Genomic DNA, 17937 nt, shown 5'->3' with positions numbered 1-17937 from the left:
ACAGGATGAGCATTCCACAAGACTGAGGTGGCCGGTCAGACCTCTATTTATCAGACTATTAACTAAATTAACAGAAATAAACTTAAGGCTAAAAAAAAACACCAGAAACTGGAGAAAAATAAAATAAAAAACAGTACCTTCTTCCCCCTCTGCAGAGAATTCCCACTTGTACTAAATACCTAACTTAATGATGCACTGAGTTCTGCAGTCACTCTGTGCTCCCCAACAAATCAATGAAGAAGGGATTACTACATAAATATGCAGGAGGAAACTGTTTATAAGTGACTTGGGGAAGAGGTACACAAGACCACTAAACTTGAACCCTTCATTACAGAACTTAATTCTTGTTTATGCTAGATACTACAGTGCATATATAAACAAAATTAGCTCTGCTTAGAAATATGTTTTTTTCTGACCTATGGCATATGCTTGGTTAGAGTCTTCAGTAGATGATGAGTCGGACCCAGGGTTTCTTCGGGCAGGGCTTCGGTGTAAGGCAGCCTGAGACTTCTTTGGATTGATGACACTTGAATAGGATCATAGAATAAAAGTAAGTAAACACAGAAGTGAACTGAATTCCAGAATTAAAATGTTTGACAGTAAGTTGCAGCCATATAAAAATTATTTTTCTAAACAACTTGTACTTTACACACTTAAAACTCCACAATACCTAGTTCCTTAATTAAGTTGTGTCTGAATAACAAAAACAAATCAACCATCACAGCCAGGGGGCAAAATTACCTAAAGAAGAACAAATATATTTTAATTGGGGGCTTTCAGAAAAATAGCAGATGCTAATGCTGACGTTACATAAATCTTAGGTATTTTTACAATTTCAGCCAATAGCAGGCAGCATTAGGAGGCCTGGTGATGAAATAGTTAATGTCCTTCTGAAGGAGGAAATTGCTGCTATCAATAAGCAGAAGCATTTTTGTAACTTCTTTAAAGTTTGAATCTGGATGTGAATAATGTTGGCAAGACTGAATTATCATCCTGAGAAAGTGGTGGGGGGAAAGTTCCTTGAACAACTCTCGTCCTTTTGCAAATTGTTCCCACATTGATGAAAGAATGATATTTTTGTCCCTGTAACAAGGGCATTGAAGAATTTGAAAGTGATGGTGTTCCCAAGATCTTGCTGCTCTTGTCCTTCCTGGTGTTAAATATCAGGGAGCTGCAATTGTAGCAAACATAGTGAGTTGCTGCAATAAATGCTGTAGGTAGTACATACTGTAGCCAGTAAGTGGAGGACGGATGGACATCGAGTACTGATGTGATTGGATTGCTCTATGTTGTATTTGACCTAGAGATGAGCTTCCAACCACATATCCTCTCCACCATTAGGCTTGTTCGCAAAATGAAAGCCCATTGGATAAAAGGGGCAGTAGAAAAATGGATATAAAATTGGATAAGGGATAGAAAAGAGAGTGTAATGGTGAATGGTTGTTTATCTGACTGAAGAAGAGTGTTTTTCCCCAGGGCTCAATATGATGACCATTGCTGATTTTGATATGCATCAATGACTAGGACTTAGGTACAGGGCACAATTTCAAAGTCTGCAGGTGACACAAGGCTAGGAAGTGCAGCAAACAGTGAGCAAGATAGTAATAGTCTGTAACAGGAAAGGCAGGCTGGTGGAATGGCAGATGAAATTCAATGCAGAAAGTGTAAGGTGATACATTTTCATAGCAAAAATCAGGAGAGATAACAGAAGCAAAACGGTGCAATTTTAATGGGAATGTAAGAACTGAGAGATCTGGGGATGTTTGTGCACAAATCTTTGATAGTGGCAGGACAGGTTAACATAGCAGTTAATAAAGCATACGGGATACTGGCTTTATAAATGGAGCCACAAAGTACAAAAGCAAGGAAGTTTTGCTAAACCTACATAAAACACTATTTTGGCTCCGGGTGGGGTGTGGTGCTCAATTCTGGGCACCACACTTTAGGAAGGATTTGAAGGCTTTGGAAAGAGCACTAAAGAGCTTTATTAGAATGGTTCCAGGGATGAGGGATTACAGTTATGTAGATAGACTGCAGAAAGTTGTTCTCTGAAGAGCAAAGAAGGTTAAGTGGAGGTTTGATAAAGTTGTTTAAATTTCATTAAGTGGTTAAATATAGTACATTCATTTCTATGGACGAGTTAAGTGCTTCTTGCAGAGAACCGGTATGGGCTCAACAGGATGAATGGCTTCCTTCTGTGCTGTAACCATTCTATGATAAAGAGAATCTCTTTCCAATAGTTGATGGATCGATATTTAGAGGGCACAGATTTATGGTGATTGGCAAAAGGGGCAGAGGCTGCATGAGGATAAACTTTTTTTATGCAGAGTGGCTAGGATTTGGAATGCATTGCCTGATCGGGTGACGGATAGAGATTCAACAGTCGCCTTCAAAAGGGAACTGGATAAATACTTGAAGGAGAAGGAAATTCAGACATGATGGGCTGAGTGGCCTCTTTCTGCACCGTAACTTTTCTATGGTTCTAAATTACAGGATATGAAGAAAGAGTAGGAGGGTGGGGCTAACTGGATTGCTCCTCAAACAAACTAGTGCAGACTCAACTGGCTGAATGGTCATTTTCTGTGTTGCACTATTCTACAATTCTATCTAGGATGGATTTTCACTGCTTCATTATTTTTGCAGCTGTGTCCAGCAAATAAGTGGTGAGTTTTCCATCACTTGAGCTTTATAGGAGGAGGGGAGTTGGTTGGTGGGGGTGGGGGGAGGGGTGGGTGGACAGCATGTCAGCTACTGTGTTAATGTGACTGGTCCAGTTAAGCTTCTGGTCAACAGCGACTTCAAGAATGTTGATGTTGGGGGTTCAATGATGGTTGTGCTGTTAACTTTTTCTTGTTGTACATAATCATCATCTCGCACTTACGTGGCTTGAATGTTACTTGCCAACCCAAGCCTGGGTTGTCGAGGTCTTGCTACAGACTGACATGGACCGCATGTGAGCTGATATTGTGAACAGTTCCTTCTCCTCAGGTTCTGTCCCCCTCCAAATATACCACCAAAACCCCTCTTTTTAAAAAAAAAATTGCCTTTGACTCCTCTTCAATACCACCTTATCTCCAACCTCCCTTTCCTCCCCAAAGTGATCGATCCTGTTGTTGTCTCAAATTTGTGCCCATCTTTCTCACAATTCCATGCTTGAATTCCTCCAATCAGGTTTCCACCCATGCCACAGTGCTGAAATGGCCCTTACCAAAATCATAAATGATATTCTCCGCAAACTGTGGCAAACTATCCCTCTTCATTCAACTGCCATTGGCATGGTTGACCAACCATCCTCCTCCAATATCTCTCCTCCCACATTCAGCTGAGTGGATCTAACCTCACCTGGCTCCATTCTTATCTATTCAGAGGTAGCCAGAGTATCGCCAGTAATAGCTTCTCTTCTTATTCCCGCACCATTAACTCTGGAGCTCCCCCATGCTAGCCTTTGGTGAGATCATCCAAAAACACAGCATCAGTTTCCACATGTATGCTGATGACATCCAGCTCTACCTTACCTCTCTCGTCTGCTTCACCATCTCTTATTTGTATCAGTTTGGCCAACATCCTGTACTGGATTAGCTGAAATTTCCTCCAACTAAATAAAAATCTCCCAAAAAGTGGCTCCATTCTTCAGCCTGACAAATGTCCAAGACTGAACCAGACTATTTGCCAACTTGGTGCTGTATTTGATCCAAGATGAGCTCTCAACCATATCTATATGTGAGTTATAGTCTTCTTGCAGAGTGCCAGCGTGGGCTCAACAGGCTGAATGGCCTCCTTCTGTGTGGTAACCATTCTATGATTCTATGACAAAGAGAAGCTCTTTCCAATAGTTGAAGGGTCAATATTTAGAGGGCACAGATTTTTGACAATTGACTAAAGGAGCAGAGGTAGCATGAGGATAAACTATTTTATGCAAAGAGTGGTTAGGATTTGAAATGCATTATCTGACCGGGTGTTGGATACAAATTCAATAGTAGCCTTCAAAAGGGAACTGGATAAATACTTGAAGGAAAAAGTATTGTGTGGACATGGAGAAACAGCGGGGGTGTGGGGCTAACTGGATCGCTCTTCAAACAAGCTAGTGCACTTGACCCATACCTCCTCCATCAACAAGACTCCCTATTTCCACCTCTATATCATTACCCAACGCTGCCCTGTCTCAGCTGATCTGCTGCTGAAACCCTCGCCCTTGCCTTTGTTATCTCTCAGCTTTACTACTCTAATGCTCTCTTGGTCAGCCTCCCATCTTTACCCTATGTAAGGTCATCCAAAACTGTACTGCCTGTAACCTAACTTGCACCAAGTCCAGTTCATCCATTACCCCTGTGCTTGTTGACCTACATTGGCTCCCAGTCCAGCAATACTTGATTTACACATTGTCATTCTCATTTTCAAATACTTCCATGACCTTATCCCTCCCTATCTCTGTAATCTCTTCCAGCCTCACATCTCTTGAGATAACTTGCACTCCTCCAATTCTGGCCTATTGTGCAACTCTCACCACCATCTTCATTACTCCACCAGCGGTATCTGTGCCTTCAGCTGCCTTGGCTGTAAACTCTGAAATTCCTTCCCTAAACCTCTCCACTTCTCTTTTTTCCTTAAAGCCTGCCTATTTGTGCAAGATTTTGGTCAGCTGTACTAATATATCTCTTTGCATGTCTCATGTCGTGTAATGGAGTATGCTAGTCTAAATCACCTAAAGGGTTACCTGTAATAGTCTGTGATGACATAGAAGGAAGTGTTATATACTCATGTGATCTGGGAGTCCAGGAGAAAGTAGCATGGAAAGAAGGTTGTGTAAGGAAATGCTCTAATAACTGTAAATATGTTACAATAAAGTTAGGGTGTTTGCAGCTAACAGTTTTCCGAAGTTATTGAAACTACTTCAACCCAATGCACAATAAAATAGCTCAGTGCAAATTTTGTTTAATAATACTCCTGTGAAGCACCTTGGAACATTTTACTATGCTCAGGACTTCATATAAATGCAATTTGTTATGAAAAGAGCTGTAAATGGAGTTGACCACTGTAGAAACATGAGCAAACAAGCCTACGCCCGATCTTGAGATGAAGGGAAGATGATTGATGAAAGAGCTGAAGACCATTAGGCCGAGTGCGCTGCCCCATGGTATTCACACAATGATGACCTGGTGTTGCTCTGATTGCCACCACCAAGCACACACAACTCCCTTCCTGCCAAGCATAACTCCAGCCTCTGGATGCTGTCCTCCTTGTTCACCACTGACCTCAATTTTACAAGGGTGCCATAGTGGTATACTGGGTCAAAAACCACCTTGATGTCAAAGGGCAGTTACTCGTAAGTTTCCTCTTTGCTCAGTGTATAGGTTAAATTATTTTTAAAAAGTGACTTTCTGCCTGGAGCTAAATATTGCAAAAACATCTAACGATTAAAAAGATATTTTTGGAGCTTCAGAATTCTCCTTGCCATTTAATGTATAATATGGTATCTTCTTCTTCTTAAGTTCTCTGCCCAAAGGCAGGTCCTTGGTGTTTATTTGCCGAACCATGGCTAAGTGCCATGATTGTTTTTTGCTACGGGTAGGGCAAGGAGGCAGGCTACCTCATCCGGGAAAGGGTTCGAACCCAATGTTGTTGGTTTTAATCTGATCCATATGCTAGCCATCTAGCCAACTTGTCTAACCCGGTCCCCTATAGTATGATATACTGTACATCTATTACTGAAGCCATGAACTCCCTCTAATTAATGTAAATACAACGTGCATCTGAAGGAGAGAAACAGACCCAGGAACTAATTCTGCAGTAGGTCTTTGGTGGAAGAGCTTTGTATTTTATAAATTTTTTAAAAAGTTGTTTACATCAATACCGAATTTACAAAGTAAATGTGATGAGACTGAATGAGTGACTGTACGATGGCATTCGCTCTGGAATGCTGATGAACATCAAAGAGGAAACAGTGGAGGCTCTGACCACAATCTTTCAAACATCCTCAAATATAGGAGTTGTGCCAGAGGATTGGAGGATTTGACAACACTGTTCAAAAAGGAAGAAGGAGATAAAGTAGGGAACTCACCAAGGCTCCTTAGACAGCACCTTCCAAACCCACAACCATCTAGAAGGACAAGGGCAGCAGATAGATGGGAACACCATCACCTGCAAGTGCCCCTCCAAGCCAGTCACCATCCTGACTTGGAAATATATCACCGTTCCTTCACTGTCGCTGGGTCAAAATCTTGGAACTCCCTTCCTAACACCACTGTGGATGTACCGAAACCACTTGGACTGCATCAGTTCAAGAAGGCAGTTCACCATTTCCTTCTCAAGGGCAATCAGGGGTGGGCAATAAATGCTGGCCGAGCTAGCGAAGCCGACATTCCTTGAATGAATTAAAAAAGGGTAGCCAGCCTAACTTCAGAAGTGGTTAAGCTTTGAGAGGTCACGGCCTTGATATTTAACACCAGCATAACAGGCTGAAGGATTGTTAAAAATTTAAAAACGGAATTCAGCTTCTAACCCACGGTGTATGCACCCTTTACCATTTTTACATTGGCCCATTTGGTCACGAGCGACCATCCTGCCGTCAAGAGGTGGAACATTTCATTAAAGTATATAAACTAGCCTCCCACAGCACAATTGAGAGTTCGATTTAAAGATAAGATTAACTGCTGCCACATGGGTTTCCCAGAAATTGGGGGAACACAGCAATAAAACTCAAGGGGTAGCTGCTGGCTCAAGAAGACACAGCACAGCTCTGTGGGTCAGGAGTGGTCTGTCCAGCTTCTCAAACATGACTTTGGTCTCCCCCTGCTGATCATGGTCTCTCTCTCTCACTCCATCACAATCACAGAGCTCTCCTCTGCCAGGCTCCAATCTCTGATTCTCTCCCTCAATGACTTCTTTTCTCACCGCCCCCAACCCCAAGTCCTGTTCATCCATTGACTGGGGTGCTATTCCATGTTCTATGGGATATGGGACCTTATTAAGACTAATGGAGTTGCTGGCCAATCCGATTGGCCAGCAGCTTCTGAAGGCGGGACTTCTTCCCCAGTGAGGGCAGAAATCCCACTCAGCCATTGTTTAGCCCACCCGCAGTGCATTATGGCTGTGGAATGGGCTGGTATGATGGGATATGGGGCCTTACTGAGATTACATCTGGAATATTGTGTACAGTTTTGGTCTCTTTACTTAAGGAGGGGTATATTTTCACCAAGTGTGCAATAAAGGTTAGCTGAACCGATTCCTGAAATGAGAGCGTTGTCCTATAAGGAGAGTTCGAGTCATCTAAAATCTATATTCCCTGCAATTTAGAAGAATGACAGGTGATCTAATCAATCTAAACTTCTTCAGGGGCTTGTCAGGGTAGATGCTGGGAGGATGTCTCCCCTCACATGGAAGTCTAGAACTAGGGGTCATAGTTTCAGAATAAGGGATCAGCCATGGGGACAGAGATGAGGGGAAATTTCTTCACTCAAAGGGTTGTGAATCTTTGGAATTCTCTACTCCAGAGCTGCAGATGCTCATTGAGTATATTCAAGAGAGAGATTGATAGACTTGGTTACTATGGGATTTGGGTAGTGCAAGAAGGTAAAGTCGAGGCAGAAGATCTGTCATAACCTTTGTAAATGGTGAAGCAGGTTCAAAGAGCCAAATGACCTACTTCTGCTCTTATTTCTTATGTTATGTTCAAGCCCCAATCCCTCACTCCCTCCCTCCCGCAATAGCCTCACTTTCAACTCTCCTCTGTTTCACTCACCTGCATACCGACTGCCAAAGACCCTCTCCAAGGATCCCCAGTTGACCCCCCTGGAAGCAAAGTTAGCGTGGAGCCAACCCGCTCCACACCAGCCCACTCCTCAGCCATAATGCGCTGCGGGCAGGCTAAACAAGAGCTGAGTTGGACTTCTGCCCTCACTGGGGAAGAAGTCCCACCCTCGGGAGCTGCTGGCCTATCTGACTGGCCAGCAACTCCATCAGTCCTGGCAGTACCAAGAGTGCGTTAGTGGCACTGCCAGGACCGCAAAGGGAGGTGGAAGATGGCCCATGGATCTCATAGCGAGATAAGTCCAGGATTTTGAGTAGGGAGGGTTTGGGCAGGTGGGGTGTGTGTGTGTGTGTGTTTAAGGCTGCGGATGGGTAGGAAGAAACGGGAGATTCTATGTGAGGGGGGCCACCCCCCAATCGGCAAAGGGCAGCCGCTGAAAACAGAAATTGCCCCTTCCTTCCCATCCTTTAGAGAGTTTAATTTTAAAATAACTGGGCTGTGTACTCCTGCCCGACTGCCCATGCCAAATGTTTTTGATTATCTATTTAAAGATGGTATGTGGGCTGCCACACCGCCCCCCCTCCCTATTATGGGGGTGATCTCAGGGGTAGCTGAGAAGGTGATGGAGTGGACACCTGTCCTATCTAACACGCCCCTCACCCCCACTGAAAATATGCCCGGCAGGGGCACATAAAATGCAGCCCATTCAGTAAGTAAGAGCAGCTAGCATGAATTTGCAAAAGACCATGTCGTGTCTAACAAACTTGATAGTTCTTTAAGGAATAAAGAAAATGCAGTGGAATATCATGCACATGGATTTTCAAAAGGTGTTTGATGAGGTTCTACATGGAAAATTTGTTTAGAAAATCAGGCACATGGTATTAAAAGGGAATATGGCTGCATAAATAAGAAGTTGGTTAAATAATAGAAAACAGGTTAATGGATTTTTTGGGGTTGTGGGTGTAAACAATGGTGCCAGTCCAGGGGTAAGTTTTGGGATAACTTTTCATGGGCTTGGTACAAGGGCCATTTAATCAAAATCTGCATATGACACAAAATTATTTACTGTCAAAACAACTACATGATAGCAACCTCTGGAGGACATAATGGCCCAAATCGTATTTCTGACACTGATCAGACAGGAAACTACCTGCTCATCTGGATAAGATTTTTTGAGCCAAACTTCCAACTCAGGATTCAGAAGAGCTCCCTCAGTGCAGGAATCCATAGAGAGAGCAGTGAAGAGAATCAGTGCAGAAGCCACCACCCTTTTATACGGCACTAAGTGCCATATTCTGGAATGTTTAAAGGTCCCAAAGCTTTTCAGTGTGTTGGTGAATGAGTGTATAAGTGAATGGCTAAGTGGATAAGGTGGTACGGTGGCCGGCAGGTAGGGTGGGAGGGAGAAAGGTGGGTAGGACTTTAGTGTGACAAGTTCGGTAAGGTGGCAGTTGGGCAGGATGGCAAGTGGGTGAGATGGTAGGGAGGCAAGTGGATATGGCTTTAGGGTGGCAGGTGGGTCAGGTAGCAGGCAGGTCGGATGGTCAAGTGGCAGGTCAGTAGGGTGGCAGGTGGGTGAGTGGGTAGGTGTGTAGTCAGGTCTGGTCAGGATCGGGTGGTAGTTGAGTGACTTGGGGGTTGTATCGTTACCCAGAAGCTGGTCTAGGATTTTTTGGTCCAACATTCCCTGGGTAACTATCCAGGAAAGTAAATTGGAGTTGTCCGAAGTCTCTGACTCTAACTCAGACTGGGAGACTTTTTCAGTGTCCCCCAGGGAGAAGAAGAATTCCCTATCGGAAATTCAAACTTCCCAGGCAATTCCCACAGATTCAGTGCATTGGGTTGCATCTTAGGTCATACGTACGGTCTCTTGGCCGGTTTGACATCAGATGAAATTGATGTGTAAACATGTGCTTCATTCTTCCTCCCAAAATGTAAGAACCTATGTGCTAAATAGTTTTAAAAGTAAAACAGACAGACCTAGAAGTTCAGATACACAAATCTTTAAATAGGGAACAAGTTGAAGCTGTAAACAAAAAGCATAAGGGGCCATGGTTTACAAATAAGGGCATAAAGTCTAAAAGCAGAGACAATGCTAAGCCAGTACAAATCTCATTATCCAGTTGAGACTAGAATAATGTGTACAGACCTCTGCGAACCTGCAACTCCAGGTTATCTGCTTAGTTATTTAACTGTGTTTAATAACAGCAGGCTGCACCAAAGGAAGTACTCAAGTAACCTGTTGCACTATTTTTGAAATTTAACTAACATTAGAAATGAGTTAAACATCCATCTTTTGCAATATTAGAAAAGTTCCCAGGGGTTACAGGCCATCTTGCAATATATACAATAGAGTTTGTCTTCTCCTAATTTGCAATATCACAGACCTACTTCACATCTAAAACCATGCCTTATGTAAAAATAATTCACAAAAGGTAAAAAATTTACCTGCTTTTGATTCGTTGCTCACTTCCCGCCACAGACTCGGTATCTGATCGAGGGCGTGGACATTTTACTTTGCGTTCGGTGTCCCCTTCCAGAAGATTTGAAGAACGAAACAACTGGTGGATAAAGTTGGGCGTACTTCTTCGTTTTGACTCCGAGACTTGGCTAAGATCATAGTAGGATTTGCTGAGGATGGAAGGACGTTGGTCCCACAGAGTACTAGATATCTTGTCTTTTGAGATGCTGTACAGGGGCTGATTCAGTGCTGCCTCCGACCTGGACATGCGTTTCAGAAGTTCAGAACGCATTAACTGTGACTGATCTGTTATTTTGCTGTGCGCACTGGTGGCAAGACTGATACTACTATTCACCCTGCCCATGGTGAATAAACCTGCAGAGTCTCCATTGTAGCTCAGGTTGCTGACAGATAAACTTTCTAAAGGGACGGGGGTGTGGGGAAAGAAAGAAATAATTCAGTAAGCACACTGTTATATTCCCTTTCCAAGCTCCTCTTGGCATACACCTCCCTTTAAAACTTCATTAGCTCCACACTATCACTCAGGGAAATGAGCGAAAGAGACAAACAGTGATGATGCTTCCATTTTTTTTTTACTTGCAATAAAAAGGGCTTAGGCTCCCATGTTGAGATTGGGAATTCAACATGAGGAACTGCAGACACAAACACAGGCAACCCTATTTCTCATTAGTCCGATGGACTGAATCTTCGAACATCCTGTGCCATCACAACTATTATATTTTGCAGTATTACACTCAACGTGCTGCTAATATCTGGATAAAAATAAACGCTTCTCAATTAGTTTTGTAATTTGAGGTCTCAATGGCTATCTTTAGCAGCTTCACTGGTAACCTACAAAGATTTCACTATGACTTACTAAAATCATGAGTAGCTATGCAGCCATCACAACTAAGCCATTACTGAGCCATAAAACAGAAACATAAAGTCATAACTTTAATACCACAGCCCCATACATCTCATTTCCAAAAGCTAAAACAACTCAACACAATAATTTAATGTTCGCCTCAATCCACTCATTTTACTATTCCAATACAAAGCACTGGAAAATTAAAGCAAGGTTTCTCATTCAGGTTATTTTATCTGATTGATTTTTTCACATTATGGTCTTTCCCACCACTGTGGTTTTGCAGATTTTAAAATTGGTAACATGTATAAATTATGGAATTAATGGCGTCTGGATTATAGTCATCAATGGTATGTTATCAGGGACAATCTCATTCATAATGGAACTGATAAATGGCAAGATAATAAGGAGGAAAAAGAAATTACTTGAATCTCCATTTTAACATTTCCCACCCACCACCCTCCCCCACCGGCCAATCATTTGACTGCAAATATTAGAAAATTTACTTATTTCCACAGGATTAGGCTCTCCAAAATACACAGGAATAACAAGGTTACATTCATACCAATTTCCTGCAAGTCCTGATTGTTCTTTCGTGCCCTCATCTGCAGCTGGAATTTGTGCTGGGATGAAGCCAGGTGCAGAAGATACTGACAGGTCTTGCTGCTATCTGTCTGAAACAGATGCTTTATGCCATCTGAAGTGTTCTGCAATGTAATCTTCTTTTTCTGCATCAATCATGAAGATAATATAGAGTTTGGAATAAACACAAGTGATGCCTTGGAGTGACCAGAAACTGATAGAACATATCAGTACAATGCAAAGCTTATTCATGTTCCAAGTGTTTATTATTTACCCAATACGAAATGCTTGCAGGTTTATCATCAAGTTTACAAAGTCTCATTTATTTATAAATAAACACTTAATCTAAATGTATAACTTAAACCAGATGATTTGACAATTACAACTTCCCGCACTCCCCTCCAACCCAAAAGGGAATTCTTGCTTCTAAATTAATGCAGATTTTTTAAAAAGTTGCTTTCAAATTATTGGGACACAATTGGAAAAGAAAATGTGATCATGGTAGATAAGGGAAATTAATGGGTAACTCACTCATCACTTCTTAGTTGAAGAAAGAATAAGAACAACATTACGGAAGCAAAATTCAGAAGATCCTGACTGGATTGTGATGTCAGATAAACGGAGCGAACTAGGTGATAAATTCGTTTACAACATTGTTCTTGAAATGGAAATCTTCACTCTTCCTTTTCTTCACCTGACATTTGTGTGGCCAAATGAAATATGCTTCAAAAATACCCTCCACTACATCAAATGGGAGAAACTAAAAGACAATTTCTTCTCCAGATAATAACCCTAGTTAAAACCCTAGCACTAGATAAAATGTCTCAACATTTCAATATCCTTTATTTTTTTCAGTTGTTATTTGTTGAATTTTATGAGAATATAACTACTTTCTGCAATTTAAAAAATTTGTAAAAATATCCTTGAAGTATTTTTCTTACATATTCCTGCCCAACAGATTTCAAACTTTAAGAAACTTTTAGCATGTAATTTGAAGCTTAATTTTCCAAACAAATCAAGAAAACACTCTAGCAAGATTTCAATGATTGGAGCATTAAAACCAGCCTCGGCTACTGTAAATAATGATGGATCAGAGCTGAAACACACTTACACTGAAAGCGATTTTTTTGGTATCTCTCCATGGAAATCGAAGGACTACAGTTCTGACTCCATTTTGAATCTCATAAACAATTACACCTCTGGAACAAATGCCCAGATTTATTCCAGTTAGAGATTTCTTTTCTGGCAGAACCCGATAGAACAGCACTCCGTACTCAGGCAGCTTTTGACATACCTGAAAGCCAAGTTAAATGAAAAAGTAACAGATAAATATACACACATAAAAAACACAAGGAAAACATCTTGCCATTTTGACAGCACTGCAGTGTAATAAATACTGAATACAGCATGGTGGAAGTATATTTTTCTTTATGAAAGAAGCCAGATTCATACAATTAAACTTCAGGCTTCAATGTATAAGACATTGGTGAGGCCAACTTTGGAGTATTGTGTGCAGTTCTGGTTGCCTAACTACAGGAAGGATATCAGTAAGATTGAGAGAGTGCAGAGAAGATTTACTAGGGTGTTGCTGGGTCTTAAGGAGTTGAGTTACAGGGAAAGATTAAACAGGTTAGGACTTTATTCCTTGGAGCGTAGAAGAATGAGGGGAGATATGATAGAAGTTTACAAAATTATGAGGGGTATAGACAGAGTAAATGCGAGTAGGCTCTTTCCACTTAGATTAGGAGAAATAAACACGAGAGGACATGGCTTTAGGGTGAAAGGGGAAAGGTTTAGGGGGAACATCTTCACTCAGAGTGGTGAGAGTGTGGAACGAGCTACCATCTGACGTGGTAAATGCAGGCTCACTCTTAAGTTTTAAGAATAAATTAGATAGATACATGGATGGGAGAGGTCTGGAGGGTTATGGATTAGGTGCAGGTCAATGGGACTAGCAGAATAATATTTCGGCACAGACTAGAAGGGCCGAATGGCCTGTTTTCTGTGCTGTAGTGTTCTATGGTTCTGTAAAGCAGAATTAAGTCTTTAGCAGCTTGCAGTCTGCAGTGTCAGAGCACATGGATATAAAACTTTACCACAATGATTTCTGGGTAACTATTGCCATCTCCATTGAATGTTCAGGGTTGTACAGATGGCTATCACAATGTTCACTCACATACTGAGAAGCAAATGCTAGGCAGCATGCTAGCCAACATGTCCTTTCTTTGCGTGTACATGTTTGTGCCACTGCTGTGATTGCAATCCTAAACAGTAATTGACATTACAATGAAAAAAGTGAACACTCAATGGTGTATACAGATGTCTGTGGACCTGCATCTTTAGGATATCTAATTACTCACAAGAACACAAGGAATAGGAACATCAGTAGACCATAGGGTCCGTCGAGCCTGCTCTACCATTCCATAGAATCATGGCTGATCTTGGGCTTCAACGCCACTTTCCTGCCTGCTCCCCACATCCCTTGATGCCCTGAGACCCCAAAATTCTATCGCAGCGTTAAATGCTTCAACGATGAAGCATCCATAACATATGAGGAGTCGTGAATGGTACTGAACATTGGACAATCATCAGTGAACAACTCCACTTCTGACCTTATGATGGAAGGAAGGTCATTGATGAAGCAACTGAAGGTGGTGAAACTTCTTCTCAGAAGATTGTGAATCTTTGGAACTCTCTTCCACAGAGCGTGGTAGAGGCAGGGCCAATGAATATTTTTAAGGCAGAGGTAGATAGATTCTTATTAACAAGGAAATCAAAGGTTACCAGGGGTGGGCAGGAATGAGGAGCTGAGGCCACAATCAGATCAGCCATGATCTTATTGAATGGCAGAGCAGACTTGTGGAGCTAAATGGCCCGCCCACTCCTGCTCCTAATTCATATGTTTTGTATCCCCATTAAGATGAATTACCTTTAGAAACTCAAGTTCAGATTCTGCTTCTGTGGCCCCACAATATGTGATGTGCAGTTTGGGCAGCTCCTCCTTCATGTAAGACTCCTCCAAAGATTCCATCACTCCAATTGGCAAATAATGCTCAAGCCTGAAATAACTCATCCCATGAAACTAATAACAGAAGTAAAACACAGTAAATATTTTTCCAAAGGTACCCTATTGATTTAGTATGGTTTATTTTTGGAGGCAAGACATGGGTACATTTTGTCACACAACTTAAGTAGAAGTCTTACACTCAGGACAAATGCAAGAATGCCAAATTTCTAATGATCAGAACAATTTGTACTACAGGAGAAAAGGGTGGTGATTCATTGGCAAGTTGACTCTAATTGGCCAAGACATTGCCATGGAGAAAGCAACAGGGAACTATAGGCTCTACAAGCTCCCAGGTAATTCAAAAAAGGAGCAATTTCTTTTGTTTGCAGAGGTTGGGTCTCTTCGTACGAATGTATGTCACTTCCAGCAAGTATAAATGAGTCATGATATGAGCTCGGCTGATTATCTTAAATTGGTTTAGTGTAGCTATTAACATACTCAGGATTATTCAGAAAGTACCATCCAATTGTGAAATCACATCCAACTGTAGACATTTTATTTTGGGTTTTGCAAGTGCTGGCTGGTTGGGTATAGCCCGTACTCTGCTCATTACAACCAGAGTCAACTTGCCAACCAGTCAGAACCCTTTTCTCTTATAGTATAAATTGTTGTGATTGCTTGAAACTTGACATTCTTGTGTTTGTCCTGATGAGTGCAAGACAAAAAAGCTTTGGCAACATGGCTCTCTTTTCAGCAATATTCAGGTTCTGTACTGCCAAATGACTAAAGTAAAAGTCATGAAACTTTTCTGCTAATACTCCACACTTTCAGCAACTCTATGTCCTAAACTACAAAAAGATAGGGTTATTATTGCAGAAATCATTTTTATTGGTATATAGCAACAGAAATAACACGAGAGTTAATCAGCAAATAAAGAAGAATACAGAAATCTGCTGAGATAAACAGAAACTCAGTGACTCTAATTTCTTTTGGGTCTAGGGTCCAGTATGAAGTAAACACATACTTACAGATCATAAAATCTTCTGTTCCTTTTGTATCAGTACCTCTCCTGGCTTCCACAATTAACTAGTGTTCCAGCCAGTGCCTCCTCCAGATTAGTTTCCCTCAGACAGCTGGGTGCCCTTCTTTGCACAATTGTCCTTATATCTCTCTGAATTGATCTTTTTATACCAATTCCAGTCCTGCCTATGATCTTTGTACAGAGGCTTCTTTCAGGCAGTTTCATTATTTCACACAGTCTCCAAACTGAAATACCACAAACGCTCAGGCCATGCTGAGGTCAAATATTATGCCTAGTTGGGAAACCTTTTTAACTGATAAATAACTGACATTACCTCTCAAGTTGAGCAGTATACTTTCAAATCACAATTCTTTGGAAAACTGACTAAAAACTGACCCAATGGCATAAATAAAAAAAAAATGAATTGCTGCAAAATGAGCTTGTATGATAATATTTTTTTAAAAAAAATAATTGTTCATGGGATGTGGATGTTGTTTGCAAGGCCAGAATTTATTACCCTTGAAAAGGTGATGACAAGCCTCCTTCTTGAATCACTACAATCTATGTGGTGAAGGTACACCTACAGTGCTGTGGGGGAGGGAGTTCCAGGTGGTGAATTGGGGTGCCAATCAAGCAGGCTGCTTTGTCCTGCATGGTGTTGAGCTTTTGTTGGAGCTGCACTTATCCAGGCAGGTGAGAGTATTCCATTACACTTCTGACTTGTGCCTTGCAGATGGTGGACAGGCTTTAGGGAATCAGGGCATGAGTTACTCACCACAAAATTCCCAGTCTCTGATCTGCTCTTGCATCCATAGCATTTATATGGCTGGTCCAGTTCATTTTCTGGTCAATGGTAACCCCAAGGATATTAATGGTGGGCAAATCAGTGATGGCAATACTGTTGAATGTCAGTGGGAGATGATTAGACTCTCTTGTTTATAATCATTGCCTGGCACGTGTGGCCCACATGTTACTTGCCACTTAGCAGTCCAAGTCTGAATGTTGCCCAGATCTTGTTGCGTGCGAGCACGGCCTACTTCAGTATCTCAGGAGTTGCAAATAGAACTGAACATTGTGCAATTATCAACAAACATCCTCACTTCTGACCTTATGATGGAGGGAAGGTCAGTGATGAAGCCATTGAAGATGGTAGGGATGAGGGCCCTTCCCTGAAGAACTGCTGCTACGATATGCTGGGGCTGGGTTCATTGGCCCCCAATAATTACAACCATCTTTTGTGTGTTAGACATGACTCTAGCCAGCAGACAGCTTCCCCTATACCTGCTGACTTCAATTTTACTGGGATTCCTGGTACCACAACAGTCAATTGCCTTTTGATTTTCAGAACAGTAACTCTCATTTCACCTCTGGAATTCAACACTTATGTCCATGTTTGGATCAAGGCTGTAATTGAAGTCTGGAGCAGACTGGTCCTGACAGAACCCAATCTGAGCATCGCTAAGAAGGCTGTTGCTGAGCAAGTACCACTTGTAGGCACTGCTGACGTCACCTTCGATCACTTTACTGATGACAGAGTAGAATGATGGGGTGGTAATTGTCTGGATGGGATCTATCCTGCTTTTTGTGTTTAGGACATGCCTGGGCAATTTTCCACATAATCAGGTAGAAATGCCAAGTGCTGTAGCTGTACTGGAACAGCTTGGCTAGGGATGTAGCTAGTTCCAGAGTGCAGGTTTTCACTGCTACAACTGGAATGATGTCAGGGCCCATAGCCTTTGCTGTATCTAGTGCACTCAGCCATTTCTAAGTGGGGTGAACCAAATTAGCTGAAGATTTTTTCTCTGATGTTGGGGCCTTCAGGATGAGGATCATTCACTCAGCATTTCTGGCTGAAGGTGGTTGCTAATGCTGTAATCTTTTGTCTTTTGCACTGATGAGCTGGTTCCAACATCATTGAGAATGGGGCTGTTTATGGAACATCCTCCTCGCATTAATTGCTTCATTGTCCACCATTCATGACTGTGGCAGGACTGCAGAACTTTGATCTGATCTGTTGGTTATCGGATTGCTCAGCTATCAACTGCAAGCTGCTTTCGCTGTTTAACATGCATGTAGTCCTGTGTTGTAGCTTCACCAGGTTGCCATCTCATTTTTAGGTCTGCCTGGTGCTGCTTCTGGAATGCCCTACTACACTCCTCTTTGCATCAAGGTTGTTCCCCTGGCTTGATGATAAGGGCATAGTGAGGGATTTGCCAGGCCATGTAGTTACAGATTGTGATGGAGTTCAATTCCA

General features: G+C 41.9%; 1 protein-coding gene across 2 annotated transcripts in view; it reads right to left on the bottom strand.

The window, feature by feature from the left end:
• The window catches only part of ptpn13 (protein tyrosine phosphatase non-receptor type 13), a 280945-nt gene that overhangs the window by 140580 nt on the left and 122428 nt on the right, over nucleotides 1–17937 (bottom strand). For both annotated transcript variants that reach the window (XM_078543989.1, XM_078543998.1), the window contains exons 15-19: nucleotides 14585–14737; nucleotides 12767–12949; nucleotides 11639–11801; nucleotides 10196–10628; nucleotides 417–526 (exon numbers count right to left, since the gene is read on the bottom strand). In XM_078543989.1, the coding sequence (XP_078400115.1) occupies nucleotides 417–526; nucleotides 10196–10628; nucleotides 11639–11801; nucleotides 12767–12949; nucleotides 14585–14737 (1042 nt within the window). The remainder of the gene's footprint in view (nucleotides 1–416; nucleotides 527–10195; nucleotides 10629–11638; nucleotides 11802–12766; nucleotides 12950–14584; nucleotides 14738–17937) is intronic.

This window comes from Cetorhinus maximus, chromosome 1, assembly GCF_964194155.1.
Source record: "Cetorhinus maximus chromosome 1, sCetMax3.hap1.1, whole genome shotgun sequence".
NCBI lineage: Eukaryota > Metazoa > Chordata > Chondrichthyes > Lamniformes > Cetorhinidae > Cetorhinus > Cetorhinus maximus.
The sequence above is the reverse complement of the archived record's forward strand: the minus strand, read 5'-3'. Positions and strand labels throughout refer to the sequence as shown.